The following is a 22609-nucleotide window of genomic DNA, read 5'->3' as shown; positions in this document are numbered from 1 at the left end:
AGAGCACCTGAAACAACAGCATAGGAGGAGTATTTGATCAAACATAGAATGCTTAATCAGCTGTGACAGCTGACTTCAAATATTTAGAAGGATTCAACTAGTTTTTAGTGGTCGCAAGGGGTAAAAGACCTAGAATTGGTTGGTGGAATCAAGGCAGAAAGCTAACAAAGATTTCATGACCTTAACACTTGACCAAATGGACCCTACAGACATCTACAGAATTCTCCACTCTAAAACAACAGAATATGCTTTCTACTCATCTGCACGTGGCACATACTCTAATATTGTCAGTAAGGTGTTAAAGTTTCCTGCTATTATTATGTGGTTATCTAAGCCCCTTTGAAAGTTTCTAAGAACTTGTTTTATGAATCTGGGTGTTCCTGCGTGAGGGGCATATGTATATTTAGGATAGTTAGCTTTTCTTGTTGAATTGAGCCCATTATGTAATGCCCTTTTCATCTTTTTTGACCTTTGTTGGTTTAATGTCTGTTTTGTCTGAAATTAGAATATCAACCCTACTTTTTTCTATTTTCTGTTGGCTGGAGATAGTTTTCTCCAGCTCTTTATTTTGAGTCTATGAGTGCCATTTCATATGAGATGGGTCTCTTAGTATACCATTAGGTTTTGCTTCTTCATCCAACTTGATCCTTTTTGTCTTTTAATTGGGGCATTTAGCCTGTTTACATTTAATGTTAGTGTTGGCATGTCTGAATTTGATCCTGTCATCATGTTGTTAGCTGGTTATTATGCAGACTGGTTTGTGTGTCTGCTTTCAGTGTCACTGGTTTATGTACCTAAGTGTGTTTTTGTAGTGGCCAGTAATGGTCTTTCCTTTCCATGTTTAGCACTCCCTTCAGGGCCTGTTTAAGGCAGGCCTGGTTGTAAAGACCTCCTTTAGCATTTGCTTGTCTGAAAAGGATCATATTTCTCCTTTGCTTATGGAGCTTAGTTTGGCTGCATATCAAATTCTTGGTTGAAATTATTTTGTTTAAGAATGCTGAATCTAGGCCCCCAATCTCTTCTAGCTTGTAGAGTTTCTGCGGGCAGGTCATCTGTTAGCCTGATGGGGTTCCCTTGTAGGTGATCTGCCTCTTCTCTTTATCTGTCTTTAACATTTTTTCTTTCGTTTATACCTTGGAGAATCTGATGACTATGTGACTTGGGAAATACTTGTTGCATAGTATTTTGCAAGTATAGTATTTTGCAGGGGTATTTTTTTTGCTCTGTATTTCCTGAATTTAAATGTTGGTCTGTCTAATGAGGTTAGGGGAAATTTTTATGAATAATATCCTGAAATATGTTTTCCAAGTTGCCTGGTTTCTCTTTCTTTCAGGGACACCAGTGAGTTGTGGATTTGGCCTCTTTACATAATACCAATTTTCTCACAGATTTTGTTCAGTCTTCCTTACTGCTTTTTCTTTATTTTTAACTGACTGAGTTACTTCAGAAAGCCTGTCTTCAAGCTCTGAGGTTCCTCGGCTTAGTTGATTCTGCTGTTAACACTTGTGAGTACATTATGAATTATGAAATGAAGTATTTCATATTATGAAATTATGAAATTCTGGTAGTATGTTTTTTAGCTCTTGTCAGATCAGTTTGGTTCTTTCTTATAATGGCCATTTTATCTATCAGCTCCCGTACTGTTTTATTGCAATCCTTAGATTCCTTGGATTGGACTTAGACTTTCTCCTGTATGCCAATGATCTTTGCTCCTATCCATATTCTATTTCTGACATTTCAGCCATTTCATCCTGGTTAAGAACCATTGCTGGGAAGCTAGTGTGGTCATTTGGAAATAAAAAGGTACTCTGGCTTTTTGTGTTGCTGTTCTTTGGTTGAGTTGTCATGTTTTGCTTTTTGTTTGTTTTGCTTTGTTGATTTTATCTTCCTTGATGCACTTGGGGGTTTGATTATGGTAGAAGATGGGATTGGTAGACTGCCTTCAGTTCTAGTCCACTCCTGGGTCTTGGAGGAGCCCTCTCCAATTACTGTCTCCCTGGCTGTATTTATTTTGTTGGGTATTCTGGTCCATGAGGCTCCCTCAGGCAGAGGTTGCAGTTGGCAGACAAGCTGTATCTTTGCTGGGTTGGCCTAGTCAGCTGTCCATGTGCTTCTCAGGTAAACATGGTGTTGTGCCTGCCCACAAAGTTCAGGCAGATATGAGACCCCTTGGACTGGAAGCTCTAGGAGGTGTGGCCCTTCTGGGTGTGAGAAATGGGGGTGGATGGAGTTGCCCACCCTGCTGTACAGGTGTTTCCAGGGCAACAGAAGGCTGTGTCTCTTGGGAAATTTAGACAAAGATAGGACTTCTAGGCTGGAAGCTCACCTGGCTACCAGTGGCAGGAATGGGTGGGGACACCTTCCCTGTCACCTGGGTGCTTTCTGGGAAAACAGGAGACTGTGCCCACTGGCTGAGTTCCCACAGAAGCAAGACAGCTGGGCCAGAAGCTCTGGCAGACACTGCCTGCCTGGCTATGCATGGTGAGTGGGTTGGGTTACTGGTGCTGTCATCCAGATGCTTCCCAGCACAACAGGAATTTCCCCCACTTTAGCTGAGTCTATATAGAAGTAGGACTGCTGGACTGGAAGCTCTAGCAGGCATTTCCTGTCTGGCCACCAGTGGTGGAAGGGGGTGGAGTTGCATGCTCTGCCATCTGGGTATTTCCTTAGACAACAGGAAGCTGTGCCCTTTGAGTTCATACCAAAGTAGGATCACTGGGCTAGTAGCTGGTGCTGAGCCCTATCCAGCAAGGGAGTGTGAAGCAATCTCTTCTGGGCACTGCATCTGTGGCCTCTACTCAGATTACGTTGCTAGTGCTGGTTTGTTCCAGGGCCTAAAGCTTGTAGAGGCCCTTTGACTCAAGAGTTGCCCTCATAAAATGTCTGGGTAGCTCTCCACTTCAGTCTAGAAGCATGGTGGGAGGACTTATGGGGGCCAGGAAGATTCTCACATTCCCAGTCTTGCACAGATCCCTGTGGAAAGCATGAATCCCTCTGAGGGCTCTCACTCACTCACCCTTTTTTTTTTTTTGAGACGGAGTTTCGCTCTTGTTACCCAGGCTGGAGTGCAATGGCGCGATCTCGGCTCACCGCAACTTCGGCCTCCTGGATTCAGGCAATTCTCCTGCCTCAGCCTCCTGAGTAGCTGGGATTACAGGCATGCGCCACCATGCCCAGCTAATTTTTTGTATTTTTTTTTAGTAGAGACAGGGTTTCACCATGTTGACCAGAATGGTCTCGATCTCTTGACCTCGTGATCCACCCGCCTCGGCCTCCCAAAGTGCTGGGATTACAGGCTTGAGCCACCGCGCCCGGCCCACTCACCCTTTTTATTGTGTTGAAGAGGTTCTCCTGGCTCTGAGCTAAGCCCAGAGAGGCTGGTGCCCAGCTTTGCTCCTCACTGCTCTCTTTGTCTCCCTGCTGCATCGACATCCTGATGTGGTTTCTCAGATGACTGACTGCAGGTTCAGTATTCAGTAGTCTTTTGTTTCCTCTCTGTGACAGTGATGCACATGAGCTGCTTCTAGTCTGCCATCTTGGCCCAACCCCCAGATATTCTTGATAAGAAAACAGTTACAGTAGTATGTATGAATGTGGCTGTTCCTCTACTTTCTTTGCCCTTCCTACATTTTCTGAGTACAGTTTGGCACACCAAAGCTCAACAACCCCTCTCTCTCATTTCCTTTGGTTAAAGGTCATCCCTTACCTTACTTATTTAAGGTGAAGACAAAATAAAAATTACAATAAAAGGTTTGTGGGACAGATTTTTAGAAATGGTTGACTCCTAGTTTCTAGTTAATTGTCCATAGATACTGCGCTTGTGCTAAATATTTGTCAAATTTAAAACGTTCACTGAATATCAAATAGATAAGGATTTTATAGATACAAGTATCTGATTCACTGACTGCAATGAAAATTCTTTGACTGCAATGAGAATTAGTGATGCAAATAAATGAATGGTTAAACAACTCACTAAATAGGTCCTGGTTGAGCAGGTGAGAGATGCTGAGGATGTAATTGCAAAACACAGGTGAACAGAACGTATCTATTGATGATAAAGGGTCCACAGAAGCTTAGCTATTGATAAGTGAATAAACACGACCCTAAGGCCACTATCTGAGCTATGATAAAGTCACCCAATATTTCAAAGACACTATAGATGTTTCTTTTGAAGAAAATAATGGAAATATCTGGGGTTGTTTAACAGATAAGAAGAAATAGGAGGATATTTAGTTATAGCAGGAGGGAATCTTTTTGGTTTTTTTAAAGACTGTTGTTACTCACTTGCTTATGAAGTCATTGAATTCTGCTGACCATAGCTCAGGCTGCCTTAGTTTTGGGGGTGGATTCCTAGAAAAATAAGAATCAATGTTAAATTCTACATATTTGTCAGTCAGTGTAAAATGAGAGGCAGAGCCAGATAGACTAATATATTACTACAATGACACGTTCTGCCAATTGTAATCAAGAATTCCATCTTTTTCCAATTTCAATACAAATAAATAGTTAATCATCTTCCTTTATACAAAAAGACACAATTTTTGTTTCTCTGAAAGCAGTTAACATATGACCTAATTTTTCCAAACTGTTAATTTTTTCTTTTTCTTTTTTTATCCTCTCACCTCATCCTCTGAAGTAGCTAGGACTACAGGTCGGGCACTACCATGCCCGACTAATCTTTTTTTTTTCTCTCTCTCTTTTTTAAAGAATCTTCTTGTTTTTACCTAGCTCTAGAGGGAAACATCAGTACTTAACAGAACAGAAACAACAGATCCTGGGGAAAAGGTTTTTTTCCTATGAGTTCCACTGGAGTCTCTGAGGAACATCCAGGGAACACAGAAGTGGGCTGTTTGGAATATGGAGGAAAGTATGCCCAGGAGTGGCACAGTAGAATGCCCTTATGAGTTGTTCTATTGTTACTGAACACATGGCAGGAAACACATTACAAAGTGTTACAAAGGTAAGGAACTGAAAAATATTGTTAGCAATAAAGCTCTGAATACAACTTTAACAATTTTATTAATTCCTTTCAGTTTAAGCTGAACAAATATATTTTTTTGGTACATTCGTTGAATACAAAGGAACATCAGTTGAAAATGAGGCTGATCTAACTCTGTAATCAAGCAGCATTGATCAACCATGATAGTTGAATTTGCTGAAGTGCTGCTTTATGTTAATTCTAACAGCTCTTTGTTTTCATTAGTGAAATGGAAATACTTTGTCTTCGGTTCTGCATTACTCCTTAAATAGCGTATAATGAAATTAATGTACAGTTTGTACAGGCTCATTAAAGCAAAGTGCAGCTACTCATCTACCCCAGATCACGACTAAGCTCATTTCACAATCCTTAGGACAATTTTAAGATTGCTAATTTGCACATTAAAAGAGGTAATTCTTTTCTGCAGAAATGTTGTTTTGTTTCTTGTCCTTCCTTTTATGAGATTTATTGGCTTGCTTTGAATAACAAAATTTGGATTATTTCAGAACACTCAGAACTGGGTAGCTTTTCAGAGCCCCCTTTTCTATATATTACTATAGTCAGTATTCTTGGAATTCCACTGGTGTTAGACATAATAAGGAAATAACTAAGATGATGTAATTTCTAGAATTACTTTGCACATTGCCTGTTACCTAGGTACAATATCTATCAATAGTGTCACCCTTCCTTCATGTGGCATTATCACCAAGAGTAATAAACATCAGACTAAATACGATGGTTTAATCCACAATTAAAACAGCTAAGGCAGTACAGAACTTCACTTTACATACTGAATGACAGTAGAAGTTAGAAAATACAGATTTTTTTCCAGCTTTCTTCATATTTAATGAAATGTCTTAGATTTAGTATAGAGAAGGTTTTCCATTCTTTTCTGTAATGTTGTTTCTCCACTTACAAAATTAGCAGTATGTAAAGGATAATATATAGCCAAAGTATTATAATTTGGAATATATAGATAGGTCAAGAAATTCAAAGGTAAAATTAAAAATGAATTCAAATGCTTTGGTCTTATAATAATTTAGTTAGATGCCAAATATTCTAATGTCCTAGATCCCTGTCACCACAAGGTCTGGGTGTGTGTCCTATTATAATTAAGGCAAAATCCTTAAAAATGTATTTAAAAACAACACCTTTAATAAATGTGTTATTTTTTCACATTAGTTACCTGAAACATCTAGGGACTAACCACCACTCATAGAAAACAGTGTTTAAAGAAATTAGTAATAGAACAGTAGAGGAACATCTGGTGATACACACACAAAGAGGTGGGGCTATATAGTCAAGTGCTTTCATGGCACTAAAAGAGGTTATTCTTCTAAATTCATTGCTTTATATTAATATATTCAAAATATTAACATGTTTAAAATCATTTTCTCAAGAAATTTTTAATATAATTTTCTTAATAATATTATTTTAAAGTTCTGAATGAAGGGAAGTTTTAGCAAGTAGTAAAAAATTACTAGATCAGTAGGTAAAGCTAAGCAAAACGCTTGCACAGGTTATGAACTATGATGCCTCATTGAGTCACTGGGGAATGGATAAAGAGTGGGAGAAACTGCTATTTTCTGAGATTAAATCATAGTAAAAGAGAGAAAGACACAGTGATTATCAAGAGAAAGCTCTTATACTTAGACCAGGGAAATGCAACTACTGAACAAATACAATGTCTCAGAAGAAGCAGAATAATATTCCAGGCTCTTCTGCTCCCAACTTTGTGGGATGTATCTGAATGTCTCCATGAAGAACATGATAAACACTCAGTAGATGGAGGAAGAAAAACCAGGTGTAGACACTGGACCTAATGTTAGTCATCTGACCTTGGTATTTTGAAGAGTGCTCTCATTGGATGCAGGTCAGCTAGTGGAGGATCTCCATCACCCAGCTCAATGGCTGTAATACCCAGGGACCAAGTGTCACATCTGGCATCATAAGTGGTATCCAATTGCTGTTCACACGCAATCACCTAGTAGAAAACCACACCACCAAAAGGTGAAGTTTGTAACTTTAACAAGTATGTAGTAAAATACTTAGAACAAACATTAAGTATTTAAACTGGTGAAGTTTGACAGCTACAAGTAAAAACGAAGGCAGTAACTTAGAATGAGAATAAAAGATCAATTATCGGTAGTAGTATTTTTGTTCTGTGAACAGATAATATGTTAGAAGGTTTACAATTATAAAAAAGAAGCCTATAAAAAGAAATATTTTTGAAAATATAGAAAAAAAAGGAGGAAAGATATGGTGTTCCAAATGGAATGGCATGGGATCAAACTCACAGCTTAAGATTGGACAGTGGTTGTCACTCAATAAATATCTATTGAGGGAATGGAAAAAGATAAAGACTATGTTTTCAAAGAATTAAAAGTAGAGGAAATAAAGGTAAATATTCTTGAGGGCTGTCTAGTTAGATGGCCTTGATCTCTACTGGCAACCAGAAGACAAGGCTACCCATGGGAGGAATAAGACAAGTTTGGAGGAATGCAAAAAGCTTTAAGCCACTAATAAAAGAAAACTGAATAAAAATAAACCCTGATGTGGTTTTATCAACAGCTTATCTGAGGCCACCCTAAATTTGTTTTTAAAACTGCAACCAGGTTTAAAAACATGTCACTAATCAAAAGATATAATTGAGAAAAAAGGAAAAAAAGAGGAATTTGTTTTTATAATATTGTAAGATTGTATAATATAAAGTATTGGATTGATTACTTCCCAATTTAGTTATAAATTTGTAAGTACAAATACAGATTGATTTTGAATGGTAATTATTAACATCAATAATCACAAAAAGAAAATTCAACTTTACATTTTAAGAACCATTTTTTACATTTTTAAAATTTTATGTTTTGTGCATGCCAATCCACAAGAAAAATAAAAAATAATTTTGGGATGATGGCAGATTAGAATTGTGTCATTTATATACAGTACTGTAAAATGATATATAAAGTGAAAAATCTACGGCCCTTTTTGGAATGATATTTCACCTTCTGACTTCACTTAACATCAGGCTTAACGCATTTAAAAAAAATTTGTGTGGGCACACTAGAATTTAGTTGGTAACCTTTACACACATGTCATCCAGAAAAAGTGACTCCTTCATAAATAAATTTTTATTTATATCTGACACTAATGGCAATGACAGGAAACGGTTTCATTATAATCATATCAGTGTGATTAAAAAATAAAAAGAAGGCAATGATAAACAAAACATATAGGACAACAGTCACTCTTGAGAGGAGGTAACGAGTTGGAATAGGGGAAGAGACAGAGTCCAGTGCATGCTGTTGGTAATATTCTCATTTTGGCTTGGGTGGCAACTTTATGGGCAAATAAGAAGGCCATTAACCAATTTATTTCTAAGTACCTGAAGGATAACAATAAATACATTCACAAATAAATTATACATGTGCATATATATGTTTACATACAAAGAAAGAATATTTTCTCAACTTAGAGTTAGTATTATTGGACATCATCATACACAGTGCTTCTTAACTTTTTCTATGAAAGTATTTTTAATATCACATGAGAGTAAGCCACTAAAATCAGAGAGCATAGCCTGAAGTACTGAAGGAAAGTGTAAAGTCCTAATTTTTACATTAAAAATTCACACATAACCAAAAGTTATAAACATCCAAATGTTCATCAACTGACAAATGGATAAACATAATGTGGTCTATATATACAATGGAATATTATTCAGCCCTAAAAATGAGCGATGCATTAATACATGCTTCAACATGGATGAACCCTGAAAACATTACACTATCTAAAAGAAGCCAGACACAAGGGCCACATATTGTTGATTCAATTTATTTAAAATGTCTAAAAAGCTGTTAAAATTCAAAAATGCATTCATATGAATTTCTCATTCTGTTGTCTAATATACCTTTGTTTGCTAGAGCATAAAAATAATGTCATTTTTTTCTAAGGAAAATTATTTTTCAGGATAATACATTATTTCATGACTTTACATATGTGGTCAGAGCATATCTCCCCATAGGCTCAGGTGAATTTATGTCCCATTTTGCCTGGGAAATTCTTGTTTAATGCTTGTTGTCCTAGAATCATGATGAATATTAGCCCTTTTCACTCTCCAAGGTGTGCTGGTTTGTATGATAAGTTGTATGGTCACCTACTGCAGTCACTAATTCCCTTGTTTCCTTCATCCTGGCAGAGGATGTCTTTATGTAACCAGCGAACGCTACTTGTGATACAGAATTTAATTTTAAAATGCCAAATAAAGAATTTCACTCTTCAAGTGATAATTGATTTGAATAAGCTTGCCTTCTGAGCTCTAAAAACACTGAAATACTTCTATGCCATCATGGTGAATATATTTATATTTGTTCACCTTATTGCTTTCGATTCTTAAAAATTTGCTATTAATACCATAGAGAGGTATCTGTGGAATATCCTGATTAACTAGAGAGCTCATTATTTAAAATATGTTCTTCAAGTTTAGAAAATACTTATTACAGAGAGATGAACATAATATGAACAAAATTTCAAACATGTATTTCCATGACAGCTTGAAAAACACTGTAGTGAACCTTTTTTCTCTTTTATAATATCCATTAGTTTGCTAAGCCAGAAAGAACTTTCAAGCCTTACTGGGGCTACTATAGGTTTATTAATAATAAAACTGACATTAGAAAAATGATTGTCTAGTAATTACATATTAATGAGTGTTTTTACTAAATAGAAATTTAAATATTGAATAATGGCTTTGTTATAATAAATAAACATATAAAAACCATAAAGCTAGGAAATTATTTAATCATATTAATATATGCAAAAAATGCAATGTTTGGTATTATAACTAAGTTTTTATTAACTTCTCATTTTTGTAAATTTTTTTCTAAGTTTTAAAAACACTAGTAATCTGATATATTAGAACAAATTCTAAAGAAACTCTCCTTTGAGATTTTCTTTTTCAATTTTTGTTTTTGCTTCTGTGACTATACTTTTTATTTATTCTAAGATGTGCTCCGTGTTAAAAAAATTTTTTTAATCCACTGTGGATTTTTTAAGTTCCTTAAAATAATTCATCTTCTGCCCATATTTTGTACTAAGTTTACATTTTAACTTGTTTTGCAAGTAATAATTAAATGAGTATTCAAATAAAAACAGCATACCAGCATTTAATACTCAAATTTAATTATAAGATTTGAAAATATTAATATAGTATATGAATTACTTCTCTTCCCTTCATTCCCTAGAAAATTGGAGCTAAATAGCAGTGCTTTTCCCAACAGTTGCAGAGAAAGTTTTCAAAAATAAGTGTCTATTATAGGTGATAAACATAATTAAAACAATTAAAAGCATTAATAGTGATGGGGAAGAAGATGACTCTTGAAAACTTTTTCCCTCAACTATTTTAGCAGTTTATCTGCAACTTCCCAAAGGTAATGCTGAAAAGAATTTACTAAAGCTGAGCATAGTCCACAGGCAGAGTGACTCAACACAGGAACCTGCCATATAGGTTAATGGACCCAAGTCTGATCTCACAAAGGCTAGGGGTTCTCATAATGTTCTATTTCTATTACAATTTTAAAAGAGAATGTAAATATCATTAGTACAGATGCACGCTAAACAGCTAAATTCAATGAAGAATCAAAGCTGGAAGTAGTTTCTCTTTACCTCATCTGATTCACTCATTCTATCTTTCGTTGATTCATGTGTTCATTCGTAGCCCATTTATTGACCACCTCCCAGGCACCTCCTCACATAGCAAAAATCTCACATAAAAATAACACAACTGACAGTTTCCTCTCTTATATTCCAAAACGCTTACGGAAATAGAGTACACATAAAAAGGAAAGTCAGACAGGATCAGCTATTATGTTCGTCTCCCTCAAAACTCAATCTGACCTCAGGAGCCATCCAAAATGGTGTTCCTACGGATGTGTTCCGACGGTGCCGGGTACTGGTGAGCTGGGCAGACACACCTGGAGGAAGAGACAAAATGTACTTTTTTGCATTAATTACTCATATAAAGAGCTTTCAATTGCTACAATTTTTTTTTTACAAACTAATATTAAAATTCTATTTCCTCAAACCTGCCAGTGGAACTAACTTCACATTAAAGGATCCTAATTCAGGATTTCTGCAGAACCAAAAAACAAAATGGTTCTCCTATTTTCTCTTTCTCAACTCCAAATCCTGCTCCTTCCTAAAGCCCCATTTCAAATCTTAATTCCCCCATGCTGGCTTTTAATCTGCTTCAATTATACTGATCCCTATTTCAATCTTCCACACTGTAAACAATTTTACATATTTTGGCATGTAACTGTTATTTAAATGGTGTGCTTCCTCTCTGCCCTATTTTTCTCCCTCCCCACTAACAAATTCCAGTGAATTTGAGAATGTCCTACATGATGTTATGCACGTCGTAGGTGATTTATGAATCTCCATAAATTGTTTTCCATCTACCAACCCTGGGCAAATCACACCTTATCTGACTGGAAGTTTCAAATCAACTATATCTATTTAAACCAACACCATTAACAGAATAAGTACTCTTCCTTTAGAGACATTACAGACTGAAGGACTACAGTAAAGAGGTATAACCAAATATTTCAGTCATGTCCTTTCATTAATTCCACCTTGTTAGACCACTCATAATTGACCTTCAAGAGAATTAGGAGTACAGTTTCTTTTCTCGATTTTCACACTCCTGGTCCTCGCACAAGGAGTCCTGGTGATCTAACTGTACAGACCTTTCACCTTGCTCTGGACTTGATGAGTTAAACCCAAATCATGGGCTTTCATTACCTGATTTTCCTGCTTTGCAAAGTGCCTCCCCAAAGTCACATTCATTTTAGGCTCTGGTTGCTCATCTTATAAGCCAAGTAGAAGAAAGGTACTAATGGAGATTTGAAATGGAGATACGTTTTATTTCTCCAAGACGGCATTCGACTTTTACCATGAAATTCAAAGCCCATATGCAACCAAATGGGTGTTTCAGTATTGGAAATATACTTGGGCAGAGGAGTGAGGAGTGTAACGTTAAAAACAGGACACATACCCAACTATGAACAAGTGACAGAGGAAAGAATTTACTAAATTTTATGTTTTTTGAGTACATGCAATGCCTGTTAAAACTCAAGATCATTTAAGTAACACAATCAAGTAGCTTCACAGCTAGAAGATAACTTAATGATCATAATAACTTGCTCATTTTCAGGTTAGTAAACTTAAACTGGAAAGGAAAGTCACTCCCCTGAGGACAAATGAGATTTTTACTTAGTGTAAATTCCCACAAAAAAAAATAGCTAAGAAGATAGAAAAATGCAAAATTCTATTAAAATGATTGACAAAAATTACTTTAAAAGGCAACAGGGATCCAAAGTATAGGTTCAGGAGCCCTAGGAAGTAAAGAAGATTAGGAAAATCATCTTGTCTAGAGAATAACTGAAGGAATAAATCACCAAAGTAAACAGTTACATAATCATCTCAAGAGAGAAACAGCTGATAGATGGAAAATTCCAGGCAGAATGTTGGGATAGTGAGAATATATGACAAGGAAAAAGAGGTCAAAAAGGACCAAGGCCGAACAGAAAACAGTCTAATAGAAAAGGCAATAATCTATGATAAGTCAAAGCCACAGGAACGTTATAGAGGTTTATGTTAATGCTTCTTGAGCCTTTTGCTCTGCTAGGGAATTTTCAGGCTATTTTAGTTCTGTTCAGCAAGGCTTGTTGGGCTATTCCATGATTGTACAGCAACCCCATTCCCTATTGCACAAGCCCTATTTCTAGGGAGAGAAATATGCAGACTTCATCCTCGTAGTCAAGAAAACTCTTAGGGTCTTAGGAAGACAGCAGAAACATCAAATATGTGCTTTTCAACATGGCTCAAATAGACCAGACAACTTCTGGGAACTCACTTTACTATAACCCTTGACATCTCAGTAGAGCAGAGAGAAAAGCATGTTTTGTCATTGTTAATAACAAAATACTGTAGGAATGAGAACTAAAACTATAAAAATATAGAGTTTTGTTAATATAAAGGGGTCTTAAATTGTGTTATACCATCTAATATCCTTATTTTGTTGATGAGGTTAAGACAGTGTGATAGCTAATTTTATGTGTCAGCTTGGGAGGGCCATGGCTGTTTTAGGTAATCCAACAAGGCTTCCTAGGCTGTTTCATGGCTATATACAGCAACCCCATTCCCTATTCCCTAAGTCAAACAGTATTTTGTAAGACTGTATTCTAAATATTTCTGTGAAAGTGGTTTTGAAATCAGATTAATATTTAAATTGGTGGATTTTTTTTAAGTTAAATAAGCCTTTTACATTGATGTGCAGTAAAAAGCAAAAGTTTTACGCTCCAATTTCTGAAAGTTATATGAAGTTTAAAACCCAAGGAAAAAAGCATGGTGTGAGTGCTCTAAGGATAGACCTACAGTATTCTAGAGCAAATATTAATAAAGCTACTTCTATAGGAAATCATTTTACACAGATATTGTAGGTGAAATGAATACCATTAACTGCTCACCCTTCCTTTTTTTTTTCTTTTTTTTATTTTTAAAGATGTCACATATGACCTAGGGAACTTTATCACCAAAATTTAGTCTCTCATAGTCCCTCTAGCTTCCCCTTCCTGCCCACTTAAGAAAAGAAAAATATAAACCACAAAGTCCCACTTCAGTCAAAATTTTCATTTTAGCCTTTCTTCCTGCAGACCTATACAAACCCAGGCAAGATTAGTCAACAGGGGTTCAGATTGGGAATAAAGAGTTTTTAAATGTCAAGACAGGTTTCTCCCAAAACCCAACTGTGGCAACAACTATCCCAAGGGGCTGGGGGGTGGGGGTAGGGTGAAGAGGTGACACTGGGAAGAAGGTAGTAATACATGTGCTGGAGACTGAAATAAAGGAGGTGCAGTTGTGTCGCCAGTGGAGAGAGCTGCTGGTTTCTGGCCTTCACTTCGCCCATGGGTAGAGGTCCTCCAGCAGGCCCATGGTGCCCTCTGGTGCTGAAGGGGTAATGTAGTCACAGTGACAAAGTTAGATTACAAAGCACTAAGTTGCTTCTGCAAGCTGTTATTGCTTTTCCTTTTGTGATTTGGCACTTAAGGCCTAAGCCAGTAATAAAAGACATCTACTAACAAAATATAGGGCTTTGTTATGAATGGTAAGTGGGCTATAAAATCTCGGGCAGGGTTTCAGACCAGAAGAAGCTACTGACAAATTGACTTGTCCTTACCTTAGGTGGAATAATGAGAGGGAGAGCATGGGGCATTCCAAGGTTTTAGGGAAAAAGGAGTTGAGCTTAACTTTGTTAGTGTAGGAGTTGTGGGGAATCAAATGGGTAGGGAGATGAGGGTATGGGATGTGGGTGCCAGGTAGGGAGTAGAGTAGGCAGGGGTCGCTCCCTACCCCGGTGTAGTCATCTGAGATGGAAAGTCTGCTGAAAATGGGCAGGCATCTCGAGTTGTCCAAGGCAGGGGAGTCTGAGCCACTGTGGCTGCTGCTGGAGCTGCTTCAGATAACCTTCAGACAACCCTCCTGTTAATGTAGTATCTTACATTGATTTATTTTTGTATGTTGAACCATCCGTCATTCCAGGAATAAATCTCACTTTTACTTGTTGTATGGTTTATAATCCTTTTAATATACTGCTGAATTTGGTTTGCTAACATTTTTGAGAGTTTTTGTATCCATATTCTCTTTTTTTTTTTTTTGAGATGGAGTTTCGCTTTTGTTACCCAGGCTGGAGAGCAATGGCGTGATCTCAGCTCACTGCAACCTCCACCTCCTGGGTTCAGGCAATTCTCCTGCCTCAGCCTCCTGAGCAGCTGGGACTACAGGCATGCACCACCATGCCCAGCTAATTTTTTTTGTATTTTTAGTAGAAACGGGGTTTCACCATGTTGACCAGGATGGTCTCGATCTGTTGACCTCATGATCCACCCACCTTGGCCTCCCAAAGTGCTGGGATTACAGGCTTGAGCCTCTGTGCCCGGCCTGTATCCATGTTCTTAAGAATTATTCTGTGGTTTTCTTTTTCACAGTGTCTTTGGCTTTGATATGAGGGCAATGCATGTTTTACACAATAAGTTAGGAAGTATACCTCCTTTTCTATTTTTTGGAAAAGTTTAAGAAGGATTTATGTTCATTTTTCTTTATTGAGCTTTTCCAATCCACAGCCCATAGGCCACATGCAGCCCAGGACAGCTTTGAATTTGGTTGAACACAAATTCATAAACTTTAAACCTTTTTTTTTTAGCTCATCAGCTATCATTAATTAGCATTAGTGTATTTATTTATTAGTGATTTTGGCCATTATTTCTTTGAACTATTTTTTGCAGCGGTTATAAAAGTGATTGAGTTCTTGATTTGATTCTCAGCTTGGTCATTTTGGTGTATAGCAGTGCTACTGATTTGTGTGCATTGATTTTGTAACCTGAGACTTGTCTGAATTCGTTTATCAAATCTAGGAGTTTTTGGAGGAGTCTTTAGGATTTTCCAGGTATACAATCATATTATCTGCAAACGGCCAAGTTTGACTTCCTCTTTTCCAATTTGGATGACCTTTATTTCTTTCTCTTGCTTAATTGCTCTGTACTTGCAGAACTATGTTGAATAGGAGTGGTGAAAGTGGGCATACTTGTCTCGTTCCTGTTCAGGGGGAAAGCTTTCAACTTTTCCCCATGATGTTGGCTGTGTGTTTTTCATAGATGGCTTTTATTATTTTGAGATAGGTGCCTTCCATGCCTAGTTTGTTGAGAGTTTTTATCATAAAGGAATGATGGATTTTGTTAAATGCTTTTTCTGCATCTATTGAGATGATCATATGGTTTTTGGTTTTAATTCTGCTTATGTGATTTATTACATTTATTGACTTGTGCATGTTAAACTATTCCTGTATCCCTGGAATAAAAACCACTTGCTTATGATGAATTATCTTCTTGATGTGCTGCTGGATTCAGTTAGCTAGTATTTGGTTGAAGATTTTTGCATCAATGTTCATCAGGGAAATTGGTCTGCAGTTGTGTCCTTTCCAGCTTTTGGTATCAGGGTATACTTTTTTTCTCAGCCTTTTGGAATAGTTTCAGTGAGATTGGTGTCAATTCTTCTTTGAATGTCTCATAGAATTTAGTGAACACATCTAGCCCTGGACTTTGTTTTTGTTGACAGTTTTAAAATTACTAATTCAATCTTGCTGTTTGTTATTGGTTTGTTTAAGGTTTCTATTTCTTCCTGATTTAATCTAGGAGGACTGCATGCTTACAGGAATGTGTCCATTTTCTCTGTTTTCTAGTTTGTTGAAATAGTTTTTATTTAAATAATGTAAACTAAGTATAGATATAATCATCTTTTTCTCTTTTTAGACACAGTCTCACTTCCATCACCCAGGCTAGAATACAGTGGTACAATCACAGCTCATTGCAGTTTCAATTTCCTGGGCTCAGGTAATTCTCCCATCTCAGTCTTCTGACTAGCTGGCACTAGAGGTGCATATTACCACACCCAGTTAACTTTATTTTGTATTTCTAGTAGAGACAGCATTTCATCATGTTACCAGTCTTGAACTCCTGGGCTCAAGCTATTCACCCACCTCTGCCTCCCAAAGTGCTGGCATTACAAGTGTGAGCCACTACCCTGGGCCAGAAACAATCATCTTTAATATGTAAATAGACCCTTGTGCTGGGGAGGCAGAGGTTGCAGTGGGCCCAGAAATTGCTCCACTGCACTCCAACCTGGGTGACAGAGTGAGATGCTGTCAAAAAAAAAAAAAGAAAAGAAAAGGAAAAGCCACAAAATAAGAATGCTATATTTGACAATCTTATTTAATTAAATAGCATTTAACAAATAAATGCAAAACTCTTCAGTTAGTATATTTCAAAACCATTGTACATTTCTAGCAAATGGAATATTAAAGTGTGCCTTTCAGCAAGTCATTTTCCTTCTCTAGGCTTTTATTTTTGCATTACTTAATTTAGGGAACTGAAATAAATAAAAGATTCTTTATTACTTTTGGATTAAAAACTACTTAGTGAATTTCACAGATGCTATATACTTTCAAACAAAAAATTCATATTCAGACATTTTGCATATAACAAGGATAAAAAATCTTTTGATGTTCCTGTACTTAATATACCAAATGATATTTAAGCTTCTCTCCAGCTTTAACATTCAGTCTCTACAGTGACTCAAGGTGACTGGCTCACTCCAATTACCTCTCCAATCAATAATCACATGATTTCTCTTGAAAATCCATTCTCTCTCCAGTCGTTTTGCCTCTAGATCTTTTCCTTTATTTAAGACTTGGTTCATATCTTATAATAAAGATAATTATATGGCTTTCTTTAAAGACCTCAACATCACACTGTTTGCCACATTCTTCTTGGCTTTGGACATATGAACAATGCACCGAGCTCTGTCTACACCATTTAATCCTGGATGAGTATGCATATGTGTACATATGTTCAGTACCGGACATTAGTTGTAGAGAGTAGAGTACATAGCATACTTCTCATTCATGGTACACTATCATCACTGATATCTTGTCTTATTTTTCCATGTCCTTTTTGCCCCATTTACCTCTCTCATTTTTCTCTCTCCTGCCTATCATAATTTCTATTAACTTAAAGCTCTTCAGAGATTAAAATTTTACAACTGCAGACTAAGATCTTTAAGTTCTAGTCCAAAATACTTGTTTTACAATTAGAAGCACTGAGGAATAAAGAAGTCATTCTTAAAAATATAAGTCCTCTTGGTTCACCTACAGTTATCACTTGATAGAAAAGCACACTTGGTAGTTCTTATTTTTTTTTTTTAATTTTTTATTGCATTTTAGGTTTTGGGGTACATGAGCAGAACATGCAAGACAGTTGCGTAGGTACACACATGGCAGTGTGTTTTGCTTCCTTTCTCCCCTTCACCCACATTTGGCATTTCTCCCCAGGCTATCCCTCCCCACCTCCCCTCCCACTGGCCCTCCCCTTTTCCCCCCAATAGACCCCAGTGTTTAGTACTCCCCTCCCTGTGTCCATGTGTTCTCATTCTTCATCACCCGCCTATGAGTGAAAATATGCGGTGTTTCATTTTCTGTTCTTGTGTCAGTTTGCAGAGGATGATGTTCTCCAGATTCATCCATGTCCCCACAAACGACACAAACTCATCATTTCTGATTGCTGCATAATATTCCATTGTGTATATGTGCCACATTTTTCCAATCCAGTCTATTATCAATGGGCATTTGGGTTGATTCCAGGTCTTTGCTATTGTAAACAGTGCTGCAATGAACTTTCGTGTACATGTGTCCTTATAGTAGAACGATTTATAGTCCTTTGGATATATACCCAGTAATGGGATTGCTGGGTCAAATGGAATTTCTATTTCTAAGGCCTTGAGGAATCGCCACACTGTCTTCCACAATGGTTGAACTAATTTACACTCCCACCAACAGTGTAAAAATGTTCCTTTTTCTCCACATCCTCTCCAGCATCTGTTGTCTCCAGAGTTTTTAATGATCGCCATTCTAACTGGCGTGAGATGATATCTCAATGTGGTTTTGATTTGCATCTCTCTGATGACCAGTGACGATGAGCATTTTTTCATATGACTGTTGGCCTCATATATGTCTTCTTTCGTAAAGTGTCTGTTCATATCCTTTGCCCACTTTTGAATGGGCTTGTTTGTTTTTTTCCTGTAAATCTGTTTGAGTTCTTTGTAAATTCTGGAAATCAGCCCTTTGTCAGATGGTAAACTGCAAAAATTTTTTCCCATTCTGTTGGTTGCTGATTCACTCTAGTGACTGTTTCTTTTGCCCTGCAGAAGCTGTGGAGTTTGATTAGGTCCCATTTGTCTATTTTGGCTTTTGTTGCCAATGCTTTTGGTGTTTTGTTCATGAAGTCCTTGCCTACTCCTATGTCCTGGATAGTTTTGCCTAGATTTCCTTCTAGGGTTTTTATCGTGTCAGGTCTTATGTTTAAGTCTTTAATCCATCTGGAGTTAATTTTAGTGTAAGGTGTCAGGAAGGGGTCCAGTTTCTGCTTTCTGCACATGGCTAGCCAGTTTTCCCAACACCGTTTATTAAACAGGGAATCCTTTCCCCATTGCTTGTTTTTGTCAGGTTTATCAAAGATTGTATAGTTGTAGATATGTTGTGTTGCCTCCACTGCCTCTGTTTTGTTCCATTGGTCTATATCTCTGTAGTTCTTATTAAAATTTCTAGAGCTGTGTTGAAGTCAAACAAGGGAGGCTGGGCCTTCTGTTTTTCAGTGAACTTGATAGCAACATAAAAACTCCAGAGGTTGCTCTGCAGATCCGCACCTGAGGAGTAGGGAAAAGAGACTGTTTCTTCAGTGAGAGAGTAGGAGGCAGCAAGCAGTCTTGGTTCTTGCCTTTCACTTATCTGTCCCAGTTCCAGTTCCCTTGGCCCTGCTCTCTCACCTGTGAGACTGCCTTCTGTATTTCACCTTTTTTTTGGAGGTAGTTGGGGTGTCTAGTTCTTATAACAAGAAGGTCTTTGACTAAAACATACGCCAGTATCTGTAATGTTAAACAGCTTAATTCAACACTGAAAAATGGTCAGTTTCAGAACTCTTCAGCCCACAGGTTCTGCTTTAATCATAAAACTATAAAATAAAGAGTCCACTTATTCATGGTTCAACTTTATATAATAAGAATTATAAACACCATTTTTTTTCCAAGGAAGCTAAAGATCACCTCCTCAAAGTACAAAAATGTATTCTGGATGAGTAAAATGTTAATGTTTTGTATAGGTATGAGCATTAAAAACTGCCAACTTTTAAAATGGTTTATTCCTCTAGGTTTTCTTTTCAGTATATTATTTCACTCTACAAAGCACTTGCTCTAAAATTTTCAAGATTTGTAACATTCAACTAATATGTATTACACACACACACACACACACACACACACACAAATTTCAACCTTAGAGAAAATTTGGCAAGAAAATTACAAAGTACATTTTTTCCTGAATCATCCGAGAGTAAGGTGGGCTACATCATGCCTCTTCACTCCTCTATATTTGTTTGTAACTGCCACAAACAAGGATATTCCCCCACACAACCTTCAAAATCAGAAATTTTAACACTGATACATTTCTATCATCTAATCTACAGAACCCATTCAAATTTTATCAACTGTTCTAAAAATGTCCTTTATAACAAAAAGATCTAATCTGGATTATGTGGTGCTTTTACTTGTCAAGTCTCATTAATCTCCTTCAATCTGGAGGATTTCCTCAATCTTTTCTTGAATGTCATGAACTTAATTTTTTTTTTTAAGATTTCAGTCAGTTGTTCTATAGACGGTTCCTCAATTTGGATTTGTTGGATATTCCCTCACAATTTTATTTTTGGCAGGAACATTACAGAAGTGATGTTGAGGTCTTCTCATTGCATCCTCTCAGGTGCTGTGTGGTTTGCATTCATCTTCTCATTACTCATTATGTTTGCTTTGAGCACTTGATTAATGGTTGTGTCTGCCAGTCTTCTCCCCTGTAATCTTTCCCTCTTTCTTTTGTAATTAATTAGTATTTTGTGGAGAGATATTTTGAAACAATTAGGCTACCCTATTTCTAATCAAAATGTAACTCACTAGTTTTAGCAGCCATTGAAATTTTTGGATGAATTAATTATTACATTGATGGCTACCAAATGATGATTCTAAAATTACATGATTTCTTCTATCTTTACTCATCAGCATTCTTCTGCTTTTCCCCATTCATTTACTTATATATGTATGTATGCCAGTATGCATTAATGGATTTTTTATTGCATTCAGTGAATTAGTATCATTACCAGCAATATTAGTATTTCGGTGCTCAAACCATCCCAGATATAGAGAATGAGAATTGCTTCAAATTGGCTTCTGTGTGCCTCTGACTTGTCTCCATCATTGTTTGAGTGTTTCCTTCTTGAGGGGCACAGTAAGTTCCAGGCTCATCTCATAGAGCCCTAAAATCAGCCTTTCTCCAAGAATCCCTGATTCCTTTTAATTAAAAGGAATCATATTTAAAAAGAATTATATTTAAAAACCAAAAGCTAAGTGCTAGATGTGCTCTCTTAATGCACTCTCTTAGTGTAATTAGCTAGGCAATATGTATACACACACACACACACACACTCACATGCATTCACATTATATTTATTTTTGTATCTATGTGTATACATATATAGTAAAATAGTGAGTTCACATTGATATCTCCAATTCCAATCCAATATCACCATAATTCTTTTCTCTATTAAGAAACCTGCCTCCCGTTGTCCTCAGTATATCTCCTGATGGTATCAAGTCTCCTTTAGGTAACCAATCTCTTCTTTCCACCCTGATCCCTATGCAGATGACTTTCTCATCCACATGAAGTTTGTCCCCATATAGGGTCATCCCCATCACCCTACATGGATGCACTTCTCATTGCACTTGGGAACCCCACATTCCCTGCCAGCACAGACACCTTCCTCATCCCTCTCAGGCTCCAAACTGCCTACTGAGCTGCACCTGGACTCCCATGCTTGCTTGTCCAACCTAATGCTTTTGTTCTAAATTATTCAGAAAGAAAGGAAGGATTTAAAGACACTTCACAGTTTTTAAGTTTGGGTGTACTGCCTTACTTGGTGCTAAAAAGTGGGTTATTAATAAACAAATCACAACTTCTCTTTGACCTACATTATGCATTGGGGATTTGGTCTAAAATTGGGCATGTGAGTAATAAGAGATTAAAAACCATAAAATATTCTGTCATAAGAATGAGGTCTAAATAAATCACAAAAAGTACATTCTGTACTTTTGTATTGAAATGTTAAATGTCCTATTAGAAATGAAGTTCCCCAGAGAAATCCATAGAAATGAGAACTGAGGGCTGTCCTTTAAATTTAGTCTCTTTCATTTTCTATTCAAAATAAGGATTTTTTTTTTCCCAAACATTAGTTCACTTGCCTGAAGGGATCTATTTCCTGGGAAGTCATATTATTTATTGATTGATCATATGCCAGTGACAGCTAATACATTTCATTAATAACATTTATAAGGTCACTTGTCTTTTTGTTCTCTGAGGTGTCTGGTGATTTTTTTGTAAAAGTATATCCCACTTAACAAAAAACTAAAAGGTTTTCTTAAAGGCTGTATTTATAATAAGCATTAGCAAACTGAACCTTACTTTCAGTGTAATTAGATATCTTCATTTGATATTAAAGTAATATCGAATTCACTCTAGCAGAGGGTTGTTGTTTTCTTTTTGGGAAATAAAGAGGCACCTCTTTTGGAAACTCAAAGATTTTCATTATTTAGCAACTATTTAATAAGCACCTAGTATGTGTACAGCATTGAGCTATAGGCTGAGTAGGAATATTATCTCATAATAATGATAACAGCACAGATTTTCTGAATTACAAAGTATCAGTAACTATACTAAGTAGTTTGCCTCTAGCATCCCATTTACTCTTCGCAGCAGCCAATCTTAGGAGGTAGAGACTTTTTCACTCTTGTAGATAAGTAGCTTGATGCCCTTGGAGATTCTATGTGACTTTCTCATTGTCATACAATTGCATGGCAAGTCCTCCCTTTCCTTCATTCATTCATTTATTAAGTACTTTCAGAATGTTAGCACTGAACTTGGTTCTAGGGACA

At 36.7% G+C, this 22609-nt stretch overlaps 1 protein-coding gene across 8 annotated transcripts in view; it reads right to left on the bottom strand.

The window, feature by feature from the left end:
* The window catches only part of MYO3A (myosin IIIA), a 236097-nt gene that overhangs the window by 157268 nt on the left and 56220 nt on the right, over nt 1-22609 (bottom strand). For all 8 annotated transcript variants that reach the window (XM_035306980.3, XM_054258524.2, XM_035306978.3 and 5 more), the window contains 3 exons: nt 10871-10947; nt 6817-6962; nt 4285-4350 (listed from right to left, as the gene is read on the bottom strand). In XM_035306980.3, coding sequence (XP_035162871.3) covers nt 4285-4350; nt 6817-6962; nt 10871-10947 — 289 coding nt within the window. The remainder of the gene's footprint in view (nt 1-4284; nt 4351-6816; nt 6963-10870; nt 10948-22609) is intronic.

Source organism: Callithrix jacchus, chromosome 7 (genome assembly GCF_049354715.1).
Source record: "Callithrix jacchus isolate 240 chromosome 7, calJac240_pri, whole genome shotgun sequence".
NCBI classification, from domain to species: domain Eukaryota; kingdom Metazoa; phylum Chordata; class Mammalia; order Primates; family Cebidae; genus Callithrix; species Callithrix jacchus.
Note: the sequence above shows the minus strand (reverse complement) of the source record. Positions and strands in the feature narration are given on the sequence as shown.